Raw genomic sequence first — 17,175 nt, forward strand, 5'->3', positions numbered from 1 at the left:
AACCTGCCAGCCTGAAATCTCACCTTCTTCCCCTGCTCTCCGCTCCAGTGCCTCCTCACTGGATGGTAGGTGCACTTGAAAACCTCCAGCTATCTTAGTCTCGAGCTTCCTTTTTGCAAAGTCAGCCTGAACAAAAGCAAACTGAGGAAAAACTGGGATAACCAGCAATTTATCAATGGTACTTACTGAACGCTTAATGCGTGCGGGGCTCTGCACTAAGAGCTTGGGAAAGTACAACAGAGTTTTGGGGGGTTTTATGGTATCCGGTAAGGGTTTACTACGTGCCAGACATTGTACTAAGCACGGGGTAGATACAGGGTGATCAGGGTGGACCCAATCTCCGTCCACATGGGGCTCACCGTCTTAAACCCCCTTTTACAAATGAGGTAACTAAGGCACGGGGAAGTGAAGCGACTCGCCCAAGGTCCCACAGCAGAGGTGTGTCAGAGCCAGGATTAAAATCCAGATTCTTCTGACTGCCCGGCCTCTGCTCTGTCCACTAGGTCACGATGCTTCTCTAGGCCACGCTGCTTGGGAGACAGACCTTAATATCAATAAATGATTTGAGATACGTACTTTAAATACATATACATTAGTTCTGTGGAGCAAATATCAAATGCCCAAAGGTCACAGATCCAAGGGCAGAGCCAACGATGATAGTAATAAGAATAATTATGGTACTTGTTAAGTGCTTATTAGGTGCCAGGTGCTGTACTAAGTGCTGGGGTGAGTATAAGCAAATAGGGTTGGACATAGCCCCTATCCCACGGGGGGTTCACAATCTCAACCCCCATTTTATGAGATGAAGTGACTGAGGCACTGAAAAGTGAAGTGATTTGCCCAAGATCACACAGCAGATTAATAATAATAATGTTGGCATTTGTTAAGCGCTTACTATGTGCCGAGCACTGTTCTAAGCGCTGGGGTAGATTCAGGGTAATCAGGTCCCATGCGGGGCTCACAGTCTTAATCCCCATTTTCCAGATGAGGTAACTGAGGCACAGAGAAGTTGAGTGACTTGCCCAAAGTCACACAGCTGACAAGCGGCGGAGCTGGGATTAGAACCCATGACCTCTGACTCCTAAACCCGGGCTCTTTCCACTGAGCCACGCTGCTTCTCTGGATTAGTGGCGGAGCTGGGATTAAACCCCTTGACCTTCTGACTCCCAGGCCCGGGTTCCGGCTGCTACATCATGCTGCTCCTCAAGACAGATAGGGACGCTAAAGCCGGGGCCGAACTATGCGGGGGAAAAGTTTGCCTGGATTTTAGGGGGTTATTTGGCGGTGGCGGTTGCTTCGAATCCATCAATCAAAGCTAATTAGTTGAGCACTGACTGTGTAAAGAGCGCTTGGAAAGGTACACGTCCGTAGACGGGATCCCTGCCCTCAAGGAATTTCCATTCTAATTGGGGTTATTTTGAGGTTGGGATTTTTTTATGGGCCAGTTATTTTGAGGTTGGGCTAAGGGCTCCACATCAACAGTACACGGGGCGTGGATCCATTCAGATTTGGCAGCGACAGCGATTGAGTACTGCAATCTGAAGCTGCGGCTCTATCAGCTACCGCAAAAAGGTTATTCCTACCAAAATGGCTATTCTGGAATTTTTTTTTCCAAGAGTGAGCCCTTAACCGCTGACTTCCAAGCCTGGGTGGTGGGAGCACCGCAGGGGAAAGGAAAGGGGCGAGAGGGGAGAGATACTGGAGGGCTGGTACCTTCTGGATCAGATAAGGGAGAAGCAGCACGGCCTAGCTGAAAGAGCAAGGGCTTGGAAGTTAGAGGATAGGGATTCCAATCCCAGATGATAAACAAGTCTGTTGTGTGACCTTGGGCAAGTCACTTAACTTCCCTGGGGCTCAGTTACCGTCTCTATAATGGAGATTAAGACTGTAATCCCTATGTAGGACGGGGATCGTGTCCAACCTGATTATTTTGTATCTGGCCCAGCGCTTAGAACAATAGTTCTAAGTAACGATAGTAAGCACTTAACAAAACCCACAATTATTATTATTATAAAGGAGCCCAAGGAGGGGGAGCAAAGCCAGTAAGGGTCGCCACGAGCGTGCCTCGATAATGTAACTCACGAGGTTCGAGGGGAGTCTGATCGCCCTGGTGGGAAGAGATTCGATGAAGTCCAACTCTGTCCCCGTGGGTAGGTGTGGTGTAAATGGCAGAGAGACGTCCTCTGCGGGATCCCAGCGCCAAGAGCCTCCGGGTGGGGACGGTGGGCGAGGAGGAGCGGAGAGGGATGCGAAAGGCCCGGATGCCCTTCCTGTTTTACGGGTGAGGAGGAAGGCCTTTAAGAGGCAGTAAAACAGCACCTAAAGAGATGTTGTTACCTAGAGCAAATTGGTGTAACCACAAGGAAGGGAGTCCCGCTCCGGAGCCCCCGCCCACGAGCCGGGTATATAAGAGCGGTTGGCCGGCGGAGACCCTCAGACCTCCTCCGCTCTCTCGTCCGAAACCGCTCCTCTCATCCACCATGTCCCCCGTCGCCTGCTGCTCCGCCGGCCCCACCGTGGGCGGCCTGTGCCCCGTGCCGGCGGCACCGTCCGTCACCTTCTGCTCCGGCGACGTGAGCTGCGGAGATGCCCTCTGCCTGCCCGGCGCCTGCCCGGGGGGCTCCTGGCTCCTGGACAACTGCCAGGAGACCTGCTGTGAGCCGTCCGGCTGCGGCCCGGTCGGCTGCGGGCCCGGCCCCTGCTACGTCTCGTCCGGCCGCCCCTCCTCGTGCTACGTCTCCGGACCCGGCCTGGCCGTGAGCTGCCTCCCCCTGACCTCGTACGGGTCCGGCTCCTGCGCCCCGGCCTGCGGTCGGCCCGTCGGCTACGTGGCCGGCCAGTTCCCGAGCTTCGTGGCCGGCGGCTGCCGCCCCCTGACCTTCGTGTCCGCTGGCTGCCGTCCACAAAACTTGGTGTCCGGCAGCTGCTATCCCCTGAGTTCTGTGTCCAGCGGCTGTAGCCCCGTGTCATACGTGTTCAGCAGCTGCCGGCCCCTGAGCTCTTTGTCCACCGGCTGCCGACCCCAAAACATGGTGTCCGGCACCTGCTACCCCCTGAGCTCTCTGTCCAGCGGCTGTAGTCCGCTGGGCTACATGTTGAGTAGCTACCGGCCCGTGACCTACGTATCCAGCGGCTGCCGTCCTCTGAGCTCCGTGTCGGGCGGCTGCCGTCCATCCTGTGCCGCACCAAGCTGCTGAACGTCTCCTTGTTCCAGAGGGCCGTGCCGAGCGACAAGGACCGGCGACGTCCCCATGGCGCCGGGAGAGGAAGAGGCTCGTGTGGACCCATCTCCATCGTCTCTGTCCTGATCACGAGCCGGGTGTCTCCGCCTCCGTCCTCTCGTTGTCTGACCTCACTGACCCAATTCTCGAGTCCTCCCCTGCCTGGCCCAACCGATGGGCGATGGATTCTCTCTCTCTCCATCTCTGAATAAACTGTTCTGTTTGGCATCCAATCCTGGTCTACGTCACTCTCCCTCCCCCGCGGTGTTTAGGATTCCTGGGTCTCGGTCCGAGCCGAGCCCAGCTCCCACCTTCGCTAAGTGGTCCGGGGGACGGGGCGTGGGGGGACCGAGATCGCCCTGTCCGGGCCGCGGACTCCAGTGCCAAGGTTCTGGGGTTCGAGGATAAGGGATAAGGAGCCGGGAGAGCAGGAGGGAGAGGATGGAGCCTGCAGCCGGCCAGTTGGATGACTCTAATGGACGGGCAGTGGCGGCCCTGGTTGGTCAGCAGCAGTCAGTGGATAGTAGTCTTGCCCTGCATCCGTCCAGCGTCCGCGGGTGGCGGTGGACTTGGACATCTGTGACTGACACCGTCCCCTTCCTCCCAAGGGACAAGCTGGTTGGGTTAACAGTTAGTTCCTGATTGGAGAGGCAACTCTAACCAAAAGGAGATCACAGCCTCTGTTTCCTGGGATTCCCTGGAAAAGCAGAAAGGAGGTGCCCCCCTAAGATATTCCCTGTTGGAGATGCCGGTTCACAACTCTTCCTTGGACTTCAGGTCCATACACCATTATCCTTTTCACTGACCCAAGCCCACTCCAAACCAGACCCAGCCCATGAGTGGTCTCGGGGGCTTTCCCAGGGCTGGTCTGCCCCGTGGGGCTGGGCAACCTGAATGTCGACCAGACCACGTGGTCTCCAGAGATGCCACGAGGGGCCTGCGGGCTTTGGGGACCCACAAACTGCTTTTTTCTCCCTCTGGCGCAAGGCTGTTACACACCCTTCCGCCGTCCACTGTGATGTGAGTCCCAAATGGAGATGGCCAGAGATGGCCTGAGCGAGGGTGGTGATAAAGGGGCGCTCTCTAGCTTGGGGCGTCCCCTCTATTGGGAAAGGGGCTTGCGACTGGATGAGAAAGTAGTCAGTATTTGGGTTGTGTTGTTTCAGGAGGTACCCAACCTAAATTGGCAGGCGAAGTTTCCTTTTCCTGGGTAAACCGACAAGAGTGGGTTACTCTTTTTTGCAGACCAGGGGTTGCGTCTATAGGAGACTGCACAACCTCAGGGGGTGCTCCAGCCTTGGGGTCAGTGTGCCGCTTTCGCTCTCCTGCCTCCCCTCCCCACCACAGGGGAATTGGGGGTCAAAGGGGGCATGAAGTCACGGTGCCCAGCCTGCCCTGCCCCGGAGAAGTAGCGGGACCCAGTCCCGGGCAGAACCAGCGACATAACTGGTAGAGCAGAAGGGTCAGAGGGATCGACACAGCGAGAAGCGGCTTCTTCTAGGGACGTGGGGACACTGAATGGGTCTCAGCCAAAGACTTTAATGGGAACCAGGAATGGGGGGCTCTCTGTGACAAGGCCCCTGGGGTCCCACTCTGGCTTTCCCAGAGGAGCCAAAAATGTCCCTTCTCTTCACCACGGCCTTGATGATGAGGATAGTATTTGTTAAGCGCTTACCATGTGCCAAACACTTGTTCTAAGCAGGTTGTCCCACGTGGGGCTCGCAGTCTTAATCCCCACTTTACAGATGAGGTAACCGAGGCACAGAGAAGTGAAGTGACTTGCCCAAAGTCACACGGCTGATAAGTGGCGGAGTCGGGATTAGAGCCCACCACTCCCAAGCCCAGGCTCTTTCCACTAAGACGTCTCTACTGGCCCCCAGTTCCACAGGCCTAGTGGGAGTTAGCACGGCCTAGTGAAAAGAACGTGGACCTGGGAATCGGAGAACTCGGGTTCTAATCTCTGCTCCGCCAAATGTCTGCTGTGTGACCTCGGGCAAGTCGCTTCACTTTTCGGTGCCTCATCCATAAAATGAGGATTCAAGGCTTGTTTGTCCCAATGTGGGCCAGGGATTGTGTCTCACTTGATTATCCTTTATGAACCCCAAGATTTAGTAAGGTGTTGAGCACATAGTAATCACCTAAAAATAATATCATCATTATTAGTTCTGTGAGCATGCTTCCAGGCTACCTCCACCACCGGTCGGCCAAAGGAACCCAACGCTCCCGGGGAGTAGGATCGCGTCTACCGAATCTATTAGAGTGTACTTTGCTGAAGGCTTAGTACAGTGCTCTGCACATAATAAGCGCTCACTAAATGCCAATGATTGATAGGAAGCGGGCGTCGGACGCGCTCACAGAGTTTCGATCTACAGGAAGGAACTTCCGGAGGGGAAGCTGAAAGAAACAGCAATAGGGGCAATGGGAGAGGCTTCGCCGGGGGGGCGGGGTGGGGGTGGGGGGGTTGGGGGGCAGGTCCAGCTGGGGTTAATTGGATGAGGGAGCAATCTGACCCAGTTGGTCATCTTGACCACCCAGGATTGCACAAGGAGACTCTTCTGTCACCTATAACAAGCTACGGCTCGTTAAAGACACCTCACGCCTCGACGACAATCGCAGCACAACAATTGAGTCAGGATGCCATGACACGCATCAGGGCGCCGGAGGCAGAGAGCCCTGGAGGGCTGGGGGGGGAGGAGGTCTTACGCTCTGCACCCCTCGTCTCACCTCAGCTGTGCAATGAGACTCGGGGGAGCAGTCGGGTCCCCGGATAGGGCCGGTCGCGGATATCGGAAGATCGAATCACGGTACGGGGAACTTGGAGATGTTTTCCTTGTGGCTCTTTGAACCCCATTATAGAGTCGCCTCGTGATAAAGGTCAAAAATTTGCCGAATATGCCTTCGGGAAACCCATGCTCCAAGCCCACTCCTTGCCCATTTGGCAAAGGTCACAAGTTGGGTCCGTCCCACCACCCTTTTGGCCCTCGATTATGTCTCCCACTGGGCACAAGGACCCAGTTGAAAGAATAGGATGTTGGTCGACCACCTCAACCTCCCACCCACCTGATGAAGGACGGATCACGGCGCGACCTAAACTTTTCCCGTCGGAAATCTACTGTGGACCGCAAATCCACCCCCTTGTCCAGTCTCCTCTTGGACCTACTGGTAGAAAGGAGTTCTCCTGGTTTTGCCTCAGACTTACCACTTTCGGGCTTCCCTTGGCAGAAAACCGGATGAACCACAAATCCCATATTCATCCCAAACCCATCCTTGATGGTTCTGGAGCCGTAGTCCTGTCCACGCCCAGAGATGGGGAAGTAAATGCTCCTCTTCATAGACAGTGAGGTGAAGGCTGGAAGGAGAAGGAAAGGCAGATATCAGTTTCCCGTCTTACTAGAGAAGCGAGGTGACCTAGAGGAAAGCGCACGGGCCCAAGAGTCAGGGAGCTGGGATTTAGCTCAGGTTCTGCCACTTGTGACCTGTGTGACCTTGGGCAACTTATTTAATTTTTCCTTGCTTTGGATGAAATACCTGCTGTCCCTACCTCTTAAACTGCGGGCTCCGGGTGGGACAGAAATTGTGTCCAAATGGGATACCCCACCCCCACTCCCCGACTGTGAGCTCACTGTGGGCAGGGATTGTCACTGTTTATTGTTGTATTGTTCTTTCCCAAGCGCTTAGTACAGCGCTCTGCTCACAGTAAGCGCTTAATAAATGCGATTGAATGAACGAATGAATAGCTCGTCGACACTCTAGAGAGGCAGCGTGGCCTAGTGCCAAGAGCCCGGGCTTGGGAGTCAGAGGTCGTAGGGTCTACTACGGCTCCGCCACTTGTCTGCTGTGTGACTTTGGGCAAGCCACTTCACTTCTCTGTGCCTCAGTTGCCTCATCTATAAAATGGGGATTGAGATGGTGAGCCCCACGCGGGACAACCTGATTACCTCGAATCTACCCCAGCGCTAAAAACAGTGTTAGGCACATAGTAAGCGCTTAACAAATACCACAGCTATTATTATTTTTTATTATTACCGGGTAATGCCAAGGCATCTTAGGATGCAATGAAACAGCGTATTAATAAGCCACCATTATGTAAATTGATCTAAACCAGGAGAAAGAGTGTCCGGTGGAGCCCCGCCCACGAGCCGGGTATATAAGGGCTTGCGGGCAGCGGTGACCCTCAGACCGGGCTGACCTGCTCCACGCTCTCGTCCGAAAGCGCTCCTCTCATCCACCATGTCCCCCGTCGCCTGCTGCTCCGCCGGCCCCATCCTGGGCGGCCTGTGCCCCGTGCCGGCGGCACCGTCCGTCACCCTCTGCTCCGGCGACGTGAGCTGCGGAGATGCCCTCTGCCTGCCCGGCGCCTGCCCGGGGGGCTCCTGGCTCCTGGACAACTGCCAGGAGACCTGCTGTGAGCCGTCCGGCTGCGGCCCGGTCGGCTGCGGGTCCGGCCCCTGCAACGTCTCGTCCTGCCGCCCCTCCACGTGCTACGTCTCCGGACCCGGCCGGGCCGTGAGCTGCCTCCCCCTGACCTCGTACGGGTCCGGCCCCTGCGCCCCGGCCTGCGGTCGGCCGGTCGCCTACGTGGCCAGCGCCGGCCAGTTCCCGAGCTTCGCGGCCGGCGGCTGCCGCCCCTTCAGCTCCCTCTCCGGAGGCTGCAGCCCCCTGACCTTCGTGTCCGGTGGCTGCCGTCCTCAAAACCTTGTGTCCGGCAGCTGCTATCCCCTGAGTTCTGTGTCCAGCGGCTGTAGCCCCGTGTCATACGTGTCCAGCAGCTGTCGCCCCGTGACTTTCCTTTCCAGCAGCCGGCCCCAAAACGTAGCGTCCGGCGCCTGCTACCCCCTGAGCTCCGTGTCCAGTGGCTGTAGTCCCCTGGGCTACGTGTCGAGCGGCTGCCGGCCCCTGACTTACGTGTCCGGCAGCTGCCGGCCCCTGAGCTCCGTGTCCAGCGGCTGCCGTCCATCCTGTGCCGAACCGAGCTGCTGACCGTCTCCTTGTTCCAGCGGGCCCTGTTGAGCGACGAGGACCAGCGGTGTCTCCACGGCGCCGGGAGAGGCAGGGGCTCGTGTGGACGGTCTCCGACTCTCTCCTCCCTCTGTCTGACGTCACTGCCCCAACCCTCGAGTTGCCCTTGGCTGGTCTATCTCTCTTCGGCTCTTAATAAACTCTTCTGTTTGGCATCCAATCCCGGTCCGAGTCGCTCTCCCTTCCCCGCCGTATCAACCATTCTTTGGTCTTGGCCTGGGCCGAGCCCAGCTTCGACTTTCACGGACCAGACTGGGGAACGGGGGAGGCGGGGGAGGGTCTTGTGCAGTTCCCCCGGGGCCACCTTCGACCCACACTCGGCACAGAGAAGCGGGGAGGGTGACGCACACTGAGAACCCGGAATCGCTCTTAATAATGATAATGATAATGGTATTTTTTCAGCACTTACTACGTGCCAAGCGTTGTTCTAAGCGCTGGGATAGACACAAGGTAATCAGATTGTCCCAGGTGGGGCTCACAGCCTTTAATCCCCATTTTACAGATGAGCTGAGACACAGAGAAGTGACTTGTCCAAGGTCACACAGCAGACAAGGCGACTCAGGGGGGCGGCTTCAATGTCCGTGGCATCGTTGGAGAAAATGGAGTTTACTAAATACGAAGTCGTTTAGTAGACACAGCTATATAACATGTAAAGAAAGAGCGGGCTCGGTCAGGCATTGTGTCCAGCGTGGACAGCGTGACCCCCAGGGGCCACTCTGGCCTCGGGGTCAATGAACTGCTGCGACTCTGCTGATTCTCCTCCCCACCAGTGGGAGCTGGGAATTTGGTGCTGCCCAGTCTTCCCGCTCCCAGGAAAGTGGTGGGACTCTGGGCAAAGCCTAGAAGCAGCGTGGCCTAGTGGCTAGAGCCCCGGCCCGGGAGATGGAAGGACCTGGGCTCTAGTCCCGGCTCCACCACTTGGCTGCTGTGTGATCTTGGGCAAGTCACTTTACTTCTCTGAACCTCAGTTACCTCATCTGTCAAGTGGGTATGAGCCCCCACGTGGGACATGGGCTGTGTCCCGCTCGATTAACCTTTATATGCCCCATTGCTTAGTACAGTACCTGGCACGTAGTAAGGGCTTAACAGATATCACAATTATTGTTACTGTTATCAGCCAGTGACGTAGCTGGTCGACCAGAAGGGTCAGCACAGCGAGGATTATCTCTCCTGTGGGGGCATGGGGACACTCCATGGGTCTGGCCCACAGAATTTAATGGGAATCGGGACCCCCGGAGTCCAACTCAAATGTTGTTCCCATTGGGATTAGCCCAGATGCCCCAGAGGAGCCAAAAACGTCTCTTCTCTTCACCAAGGTCTCACATAGTACGTTACCACCCGTCCCCCAACCCGCAGGACCGTGAGCGTGTTTCCAGGCTCGTCCTATCGTCGGCCAACCCAGGGAATGGGCATCGCACATACAAAATGATCCAGAGGTGGAAATCCCCGAGGGGAATGGGGGAGAACGACAGCTCTGGGGGTCAACGGGAGGACTCTAAGGGGTGGAAGGAGTCGGGGGGGGGAGGCAGGTCTAGCTGGTGCTAATTGGCAAGTCACTTGACTTCTCTGGGCCTCAGTTCCCTCATCTGTAAAATGAGGATTAAGACTGTGAGGCCCACCCGGGACGACCCGATAACCTTGGCTCTCCCCCAGGGCTTAAGAACAGCACTTCGCACAGAGGAAGCGCATAAGAAACACCATCTTCATCGTGATTATTATTATGATTATCGTGGCGTAATCTGACCCAATTGGGCCTCTTGACCATCCAGGGTTGCGCAAGGAGACTCTATTGTCGCCCGTGAACCGCCGAGGCTCGTTAAAGACACCTCGCGAGTCCTCAACAATCGCAACCCAACAACAGAGTCAGGATGCTGTGACACGTACCAGGGCGCTGCAGGCAAAGACGCCTGGAAGCGGTGTGTGCGTGTCGGGGGGGCCACCACCCTGTGCCCTTCCAGTGGGAGATATTGGGAACCCGCATCTCAGTGGACGGACTCCCGATGATGTCCTCATGCTGGAGAGCAGACATGTTGGGTCCCCACATTGGAGTTTGGATGTGGCACTGGGCGACGATGATGAGGACCTGGGCGATGAGGGGGAGGATGACAAGATGGCCTCTCTCTCGGCCAGAGCGTCGCACGGCTGGCGGGAAGGAGAGTGTCCGGATGTGGTGGCTGTGGGTCACGGCACCTTGGGACCACTGCCTCTCTGACATAGCACCAGGATGCCGGGAGGACCCGGGGTACTGGTTGCCCACCCGGACGCGGCCCCCGGTGACAAAGGGTGGGCCACCTAGCCCCCTTACCATTTTCCCGTAAGATCCAATCGGGGCTCTATCATCCTTTAATTTCATCAAGTCCTTCTTGAAGGTTCGAAATGTCTTTCCTATCCAGCTTCGCCTGACAACAGATAATAATAATAAGGATGGTATTTGTTAAGCACTTACTATGTGCCAAGCACCGTTCCCAGCACTGCGATAGATGCAGAGTAATCAGGTTGTCCCTGGTGGGGCTCAGTTTTAATCCTCATTTTACAGATGAGGTAACTGAGGCACAGAGAAGTTAAGTGACTTGTCCAAGGTCACCCAGCAGACGTGGCGGAGGGGGGTTTAGAACCCACATCCTCTGACTCCAAAGCCCGTGCTCTTGCCATTAGGCTACGCTGTTTCCCCCGTGGTTCTCGCTCCAGGGCTACTGAGGGTCCAACCAAGCTTTGAAGTTGCCCCGGTAGGGCGGGATCTAGTAAAGTCCAACTCTGTCCATTTGGGTCTGGGTCGCATAAGTGGGCAGAGAGCATATCCCCTGCAGGATCCCCGGGCTAAGGACCTCCAGTCGGGGACGGTGGGCGATGCGGACCGGAGAGGGATGTGAAAGGCCCGGACGCTCTTCCTGTTTTACGGGTGAGGAGGAAGGTCTTTAAGAGGCAGTAAAACAGCACCTAATGAGATGTTGTTACCTGGGCTGAATCGGTGTAACCACGAGGAAGAGTGTCCCGGTGCGGAGCCCCCGCCCACAAACCGGGTATATAAGGGCTGGTGGCCGGCGGAGACCCTCAGACCCGAGTGACCCGCTCCGCTCTCTCGTCCGAAACCGCTCCTCTCATCCACCATGTCCCCCGTCGCCTGCTGCTCCGCCGGCCCCACCGTGGGCGGCCTGTGCCCCGTGCCGGCGGCACCGTCCGTCACCCTCTGCTCCGGCGACGTGAGCTGCGGAGATGCCCTCTGCCTGCCCGGCGCCTGCCCGGGGGGCTCCTGGCTCCTGGACAACTGCCAGGAGACCTGCTGTGAGCCGTCCGGCTGCGGCCCGGTCGGCTGCGGGCCCGGCCCCTGCTACGTCGCGTCCGGCCGCCCCTCCTCGTGCTACGTCTCCGGACCCGGCCTGGCCGTGAGCTGCCTCCCCCTGACCTCGTACGGGTCCGGCCCCTGCGCCCCGGCCTGCGGTCGGCCGGTCGCCTACGTGGCCAGCGCCGGCCAGTTCCCGAGCTTCGTGGCCGGCGGCTGCCGCCCCTTCAGCTCCCTCTCCGGAGGCTGCAGCCCCCTGACCTTCGTGGCCGGCGGCTGCCGCCCCCAGAGTCCTCTGTCCAGTGGCTGCCGCCCCTTGATGCTTGTTTCTAGTGGCTGCGGCCCCTTGAGTTCTGTGTCCAGCAGCTGCCGCCCCCTGAGTTCTGCGTCCAGCGTCTGCTACCCCCTGAGCTCCGTGTCCAGCAGCTGCCGGCCTCAAAACCTGGTGTCCAGCAGCTGCCGGCCCTTGAGCGCCGTGTCTATCAGCTTCCGTCCATCCCTCGCCGTGCCGGGCTGCTGTCCGTCTCCTTGTTCCAGGGGACCGTGCTGAGCGGCGAGGACCAGGCGTGTCCCCACGGCGCCGGAGGAGATCCGTGCGGACGGGTCTCCGAGGCCCTCCCGGTGCCGATCACGGGCCGTGCATCTCCGTTTCTATTCTCCCTCTGTCCGACTTCACTATTCCAACTCTCAAGTACCCCCTGCCTGGTCCACCCGATGGGTGATGGATGGATTCTCTCTCTCCGCCTCTGAATAAACCCTTCCGTTTGGCATTCAATCCTGGTCCGTGTCGCTCTCCCATCTCCTCCGCATCTACAATTCCTTCACCTTGGCCCGGGCCGAGCCCAGCTCCAACCTTCACGAGCCGGTGTCGGGGACGGGAGGTTGGAGGGGCCGAGATCCCCCTGTCCGGGGAGCGGGCTCCAGGGGTCTGGGGTTCGGGGACGGGGATGAAGCGGCCGGGAGAGTGTGAGGGAGTGGGTGAAACCCGCAGCCGGCCAGGTGGGGCTTCTCGAATGGTCGGGCAATGGAGGATCTGGTCAATTAGTTGTCAGGAGTCCGGTGCCGGATCGTCCAGCCTCCACTGAAGGCAGGTGGCAGAGACAGCTGTCAATGGCGTTATCCGCCATACCACAGGGAATCATTTTTGGCTTTTTCGAGGCCTGAAAGGTCCTGAAAAAAAAAATAAATTAAATAAATGGTGGTATTTGTTAGGCACTTACTTTGTGCAAAGCAGTGTTCTAAGCGCTGGGGGATACCAGATGATCAGGTTGACCCACATGGGGCTCACAGTCTTCATCCCCACTTTAGAGATGAGGTCACTGAGGCCCAGAGAAGTAAAGTGACTTGCCCAAAGTCACACAGCTGGCAAGCGGCGGAGCCGGGATTAGATCCCACGACCTCTGACTCCCAAGCCCGGGCACTTTCCACTGAGCCGCGCTGCTTCTCGTTTGTTCTCACCTGAACAAATAAGAGCGGTCGTAGAGTGAAGGAGGCACAGACTCACAAAACACATGGCACGCCCGCAGATGAGAGCCAGGGCCTGGGAGTCAGAAGGTCATGGGTTCTAATCCTGGCTCCGCTGCTTGTCAGCTGTGTGACTCTGGGCAAGTCACTTCACTTCTCTAGGCCTCAGCTACCTCATCTGTAAAATGGGGATAAATGACTGTGAGTCCCATGTAGGACAACCTGATTGCCTTGTATCTACCCCAGGGCTTAGAACAGTGCTTGGCACATCCTAAGGGCTTCAAAAATGCGATCATTATTATTATTACTTTGTTTTATAGTACTTGTTGACCACCGATGATGGGTCAAACACTGTTCTAATCACTGAGCTAGACACTAGTCAATTAATAATAATACTAATAAATAATGTTGGTATTAGTTAAGCGCTTACTATGTGCAGAGCTCTGTTCTAAGTGCTGGGGTAATAATAATAATAATGATGTTGGTATTTGTTAAGCACTTACCATGTGCAGAGCACTGTTCTAAGCGCTGGGGTAGACACAGGGGAATCAGGTTGTCCCACTTGGGGCTCACAGTCTCAATCCCCATTTTACAGATGAGGTAACTGAGGCACAGAGAAGTGAAGTGACTTGCCCACAGTCACACAGCCGACAAGGGGCAGAGCGGGGATTCGAACCCATGACCGCTGACTCCCAAGCCTGGGCTCTTTCCACTGAGCCACGGTGCTTCAGGTTGGACACAGTTCCTGGCCCGCGTGGGGACTCACAATCTAAGTAGGAGGGAGAATGGGAGAACAGAGAAACGGAGAAAAAAAATAATATTAATAATGGTATTTGTTAAGCGCTTACTATGTGCCAAGTGACTTGCCTAAGGTCACACAGCAAACAGTTGGCAGATCTGGGACTAGAACCCAGGGCCTCTGACTCCCAAGCCAATGGTTTTTCCAATTGGTCGAACATCTCCACGGAAGACCCTGAAATCACTGGGGTGCGGGAATCGCAGGGGTTTAAACCCAGCTTGCAAGTGACACACATGGGTAGAGAAATGAGTGGGGATTAATCCAAAGGAGAACTCGGTCGTTCTCCTATTGATAAGAGGGAAATTATGAGAACACTGATGATGCAGACGCAGGGTCATTACTATAATAATAATAATAATGATAATGATGATGGTATTTGTTAAGCTTTTACTATGTGCCAGGCACTGTACTAAGCACTGGCTTGGATACAAGCAAAATGAGTAGACACCAATGTCTTTCTCCCCTTCTAAACTGTAAATTTGTTGGGGCAGAGAATGTCCGCTGATTTTGTTAGTGCAGTGCTCTGCATATAGTGAACGCTCAATAAATACCACTGATTGGTTGATTACTGGTTGATTGGGTCCAGGACTCCATCCTTTCCGGACACTCGGATGACGCTAGTGCCGTCCCCTTGTGGACCCCTCGTCTCACCTAGTGACGGACCATCAGTAGGAGTAGCTTTAACTGAGTGAAAAATGGGGTGCAGTGCATTGGCATACACGCTCGGGAAAGACGTAGCAAGAAAGTGACGCGTTCCCCGCCCAAGAGGAACAGACCTTCTAACGGAGGAGGAGGCAGACATCAAGGTATTGACAAAGTAATCGAAATAATTGAACGCACACTAGAATAAGGGAGAGATTGATTGGATAGGTGGAGTGCTGACTTCGACGTCCATATTCCACCCGTCACCAAATCCCGACCGTTCAACCTTCACAACGCCTCTAAAGTCCACGCTTTCCTTTTCCATCCAAAATGCTACCACGTTAATGGTATTTGTTAAGCACTTACTATGTGCCGGGCACTGTAACTGCAGTTACTCTGGAGCAACTACCAGCTAATTTGGTTGGACACAATCCCCGTCCCAGATGGGGCTCACAGTCTTAATCCCCATTGCACAGATGAGGTAAATGAGACAGAGACAAGTTAAGTGACTTGTCCAAGGTCACGCAGCAGAAGAATGGCAGAGCTGGGATTAGAACCCAGATCCTTCTGACCCCCAGGCCCGGGCTCTATCCACTAGGTCACACTGCCGCGCAGTCCAAGCATTTATCTTCTCCTCCATCAACCTCCTTGCTGACCTCCCCGCCTCTCATCTCTCCACACTTCGATCAATCGCGTTTACTGAGGACTTCCTACGTGCAGAGCACTCTACTAACCATCTGGGAGAGTACAGTTCAACAGAATTAAGTTCAGTGCATACTTAACTCTGCTGCCCACATCATTTTTTCTACAAAAATGTTCAGTCTATGTTTTCCAGTCCTCAGGAACCTCCATCCCTCTCTGCATCAAACAGAAGTTCCTTAGAAAAGGCTTTAAGGCCCTCAATCACGTTGCCCCTTCCTATCTTACCGCTCTGATATCCTACTGCAAGCCACTTCGCTCCCCTAATGCCAGTCTACTCACCGTATCTCGATCTCTTTTACCCCGCCGCCGAACCCTAATCCATGTCCTGCCTCTGGCCTGGAACTCCCTCCCTCAATTTTTTTTTAAATGGTATTTGTTAAGCGCTTACTCGATGCCAGGCACTGTATTAAGTGCTGGGGTAGGTACAAGCTAAGCGGGTCAGACACAGTCCATGCCTTAAGCCCCATTTACCAGATTAAGTAAATGAGGCACAGAGAAGTGAAGGGACTGGCCAAAGGTCACACAACAGGCAAATGGCAGAGCCGGGACTAGAACCCAGGTCTTTACGACCTATGGGACTGTGCCCCGTCAGAGGTTTACTCTCCCCACTTTCAAAGACTTATTACAAACGCATCTCCAAGTGTCCTTCCCCGATTAAACCCTTATTTCCTCTTCCCCACTCCCCCGTGCGTCACCCTTGCACTAGGATTTATTCCCCCTTCCTTTAGCCCTACAGCAGTTATGTACAAATCCGACATTTATTTTATTGATCTATATTAATGTCTGTCTCCCCCCCTTGAATATAAGCTTAATGTGGACAGGGAGCGTGTCTACCAACGCTGTTATTTTGTACCGTCCCTACCTCTTAATTAGAATGCTCTGCACACAGTCAGTGCTCAGTAAATACGTTTGATGGACTGACTGACACAGCACATAAGTTTTAGGTTGGCAATTCATCCATGGCAGATGGAAAGTGCTCAGTATGTCTTCCGATCAATCAGTGGTATTTACTGACGGCTTATTGCGTGCAGAGCACCATAGTAAGCGCTTGGGAGAGTACAATAGAGTGGAGTTAGTAGACGAGTTCCCTGTCCGCGACAAGCTGACGGTTTAGTGTTCCGCAACATCACAGTGCCCCAGTTGTCCTGAGCATCCCGAGGTGATGCAGCATCGGGGAAAGATTCCAGGGAGGGTCATTCCAAGCTGTAACAGTAGGTGACTGGTTTTTTTTTTCTTTTTTATGGTATTTGTTAAGTACTTTACTATGTCTTAAACAATCTTCTAAGCGCTTGGGATATACACCTTAGTTGTGAAAGACACAGTCCCAGTTCCACATGAGGCTCCCAAGCTAAGTAGGAGGGAGAACAGTATTGCAGCCCGGCCTAGTGGATAGAGCACGGGCCTGGCAGTCAGAGGTCATGGGTTTCAATCCCCACTCTGCCCCTTGTCTGCTCTGTGAGCTTGGGCAACTCACTTTGCTTCTCTGGGCTTCGGTTACCTCATCTGTAAAATGGGGATTGAGACTGTGAGCCCCACGTGGGACAAGGGATGGGGTAGATACCACTTAATCGGGTTGGACACAGTCCCTGTCCCACATGGGGCTCACAGTCTTCATCGCCACTTTACAGATGAGGTCGCCGAGCCCCAGAAAAGTGAAATGATTTGCCCAAAGTCACCCAGCAGATAACTGGCAGAGCTGGAGTTAGAACTCAGGTCCTTCTGATTCCTAGGCCCGGGATCTATCCACTTAAGCCACACTGCTTCTCTCTCTTCCCTGCCTGACCCCGTTCCTTCCTGCTGCAGCCCCCCGCCCCCGCCAACTCTGGCCGTCCCCTCCCATCCCCGCCCCTGCACCCCCCAGCCTCGAGCCTTTGGCAGTAAAACCGTCCAACATCCGGTCGGATCCGGGCTGACGCCGGAGTCAGCAGGTCAGGCCCTTTGAAACCCCAAAACAAACCCGCCCGATTAATGGAGGTTGCGGGCGGGTCCGGGCAGCTCTAATGATCCGTTGCCGGTGGTGCCGGGCGGAAGAGTGGGGCCCGGGGCCG

At 55.4% G+C, this 17,175-nt stretch overlaps 3 protein-coding genes across 3 annotated transcripts; all 3 read left to right on the forward strand.

The window, feature by feature from the left end:
* Positions 1-2,480: 2,480 nt before the first annotated feature.
* Positions 2,481-3,472, forward strand: LOC120638949 (keratin-associated protein 11-1-like). The gene has a single exon (XM_039914549.1). It carries the CDS (start codon positions 2,481-2,483, stop codon positions 3,195-3,197), a length of 717 nt encoding a protein of 238 aa, XP_039770483.1. The 3' UTR covers positions 3,198-3,472.
* Positions 3,473-7,451: 3,979 nt separating this feature from the next.
* LOC114817905 (keratin-associated protein 11-1-like) lies at positions 7,452-8,201 on the forward strand. Its single transcript, XM_029082549.2, has one exon. It carries the CDS (start codon positions 7,452-7,454, stop codon positions 8,199-8,201), a length of 750 nt encoding a protein of 249 aa, XP_028938382.1.
* A 3,120-nt stretch (positions 8,202-11,321) lies between these two features.
* On the forward strand, positions 11,322-12,070 carry LOC103168978 (keratin-associated protein 11-1-like). Its single transcript, XM_007663858.3, has one exon. It carries the CDS (start codon positions 11,348-11,350, stop codon positions 12,068-12,070), a length of 723 nt encoding a protein of 240 aa, XP_007662048.2. The 5' UTR covers positions 11,322-11,347.
* The last annotated feature ends 5,105 nt before the right edge of the window (positions 12,071-17,175 follow it).

The sequence above is a fragment of the Ornithorhynchus anatinus genome, chromosome 17 (genome assembly GCF_004115215.2).
Source record: "Ornithorhynchus anatinus isolate Pmale09 chromosome 17, mOrnAna1.pri.v4, whole genome shotgun sequence".
Lineage (NCBI taxonomy): Eukaryota > Metazoa > Chordata > Mammalia > Monotremata > Ornithorhynchidae > Ornithorhynchus > Ornithorhynchus anatinus.

Excerpts from the sequence above, each read along its gene's own strand:
- LOC114817905 (XM_029082549.2), top strand. The coding sequence starts at position 7,452 with ATGTCCCCCGTCGCCTGCTGCTCCGCCGGCCCCATCCTGGGCGGCCTG.
- LOC103168978 (XM_007663858.3), top strand. The coding sequence starts at position 11,348 with ATGTCCCCCGTCGCCTGCTGCTCCGCCGGCCCCACCGTGGGCGGCCTG.
- LOC120638949 (XM_039914549.1), top strand. The coding sequence starts at position 2,481 with ATGTCCCCCGTCGCCTGCTGCTCCGCCGGCCCCACCGTGGGCGGCCTG.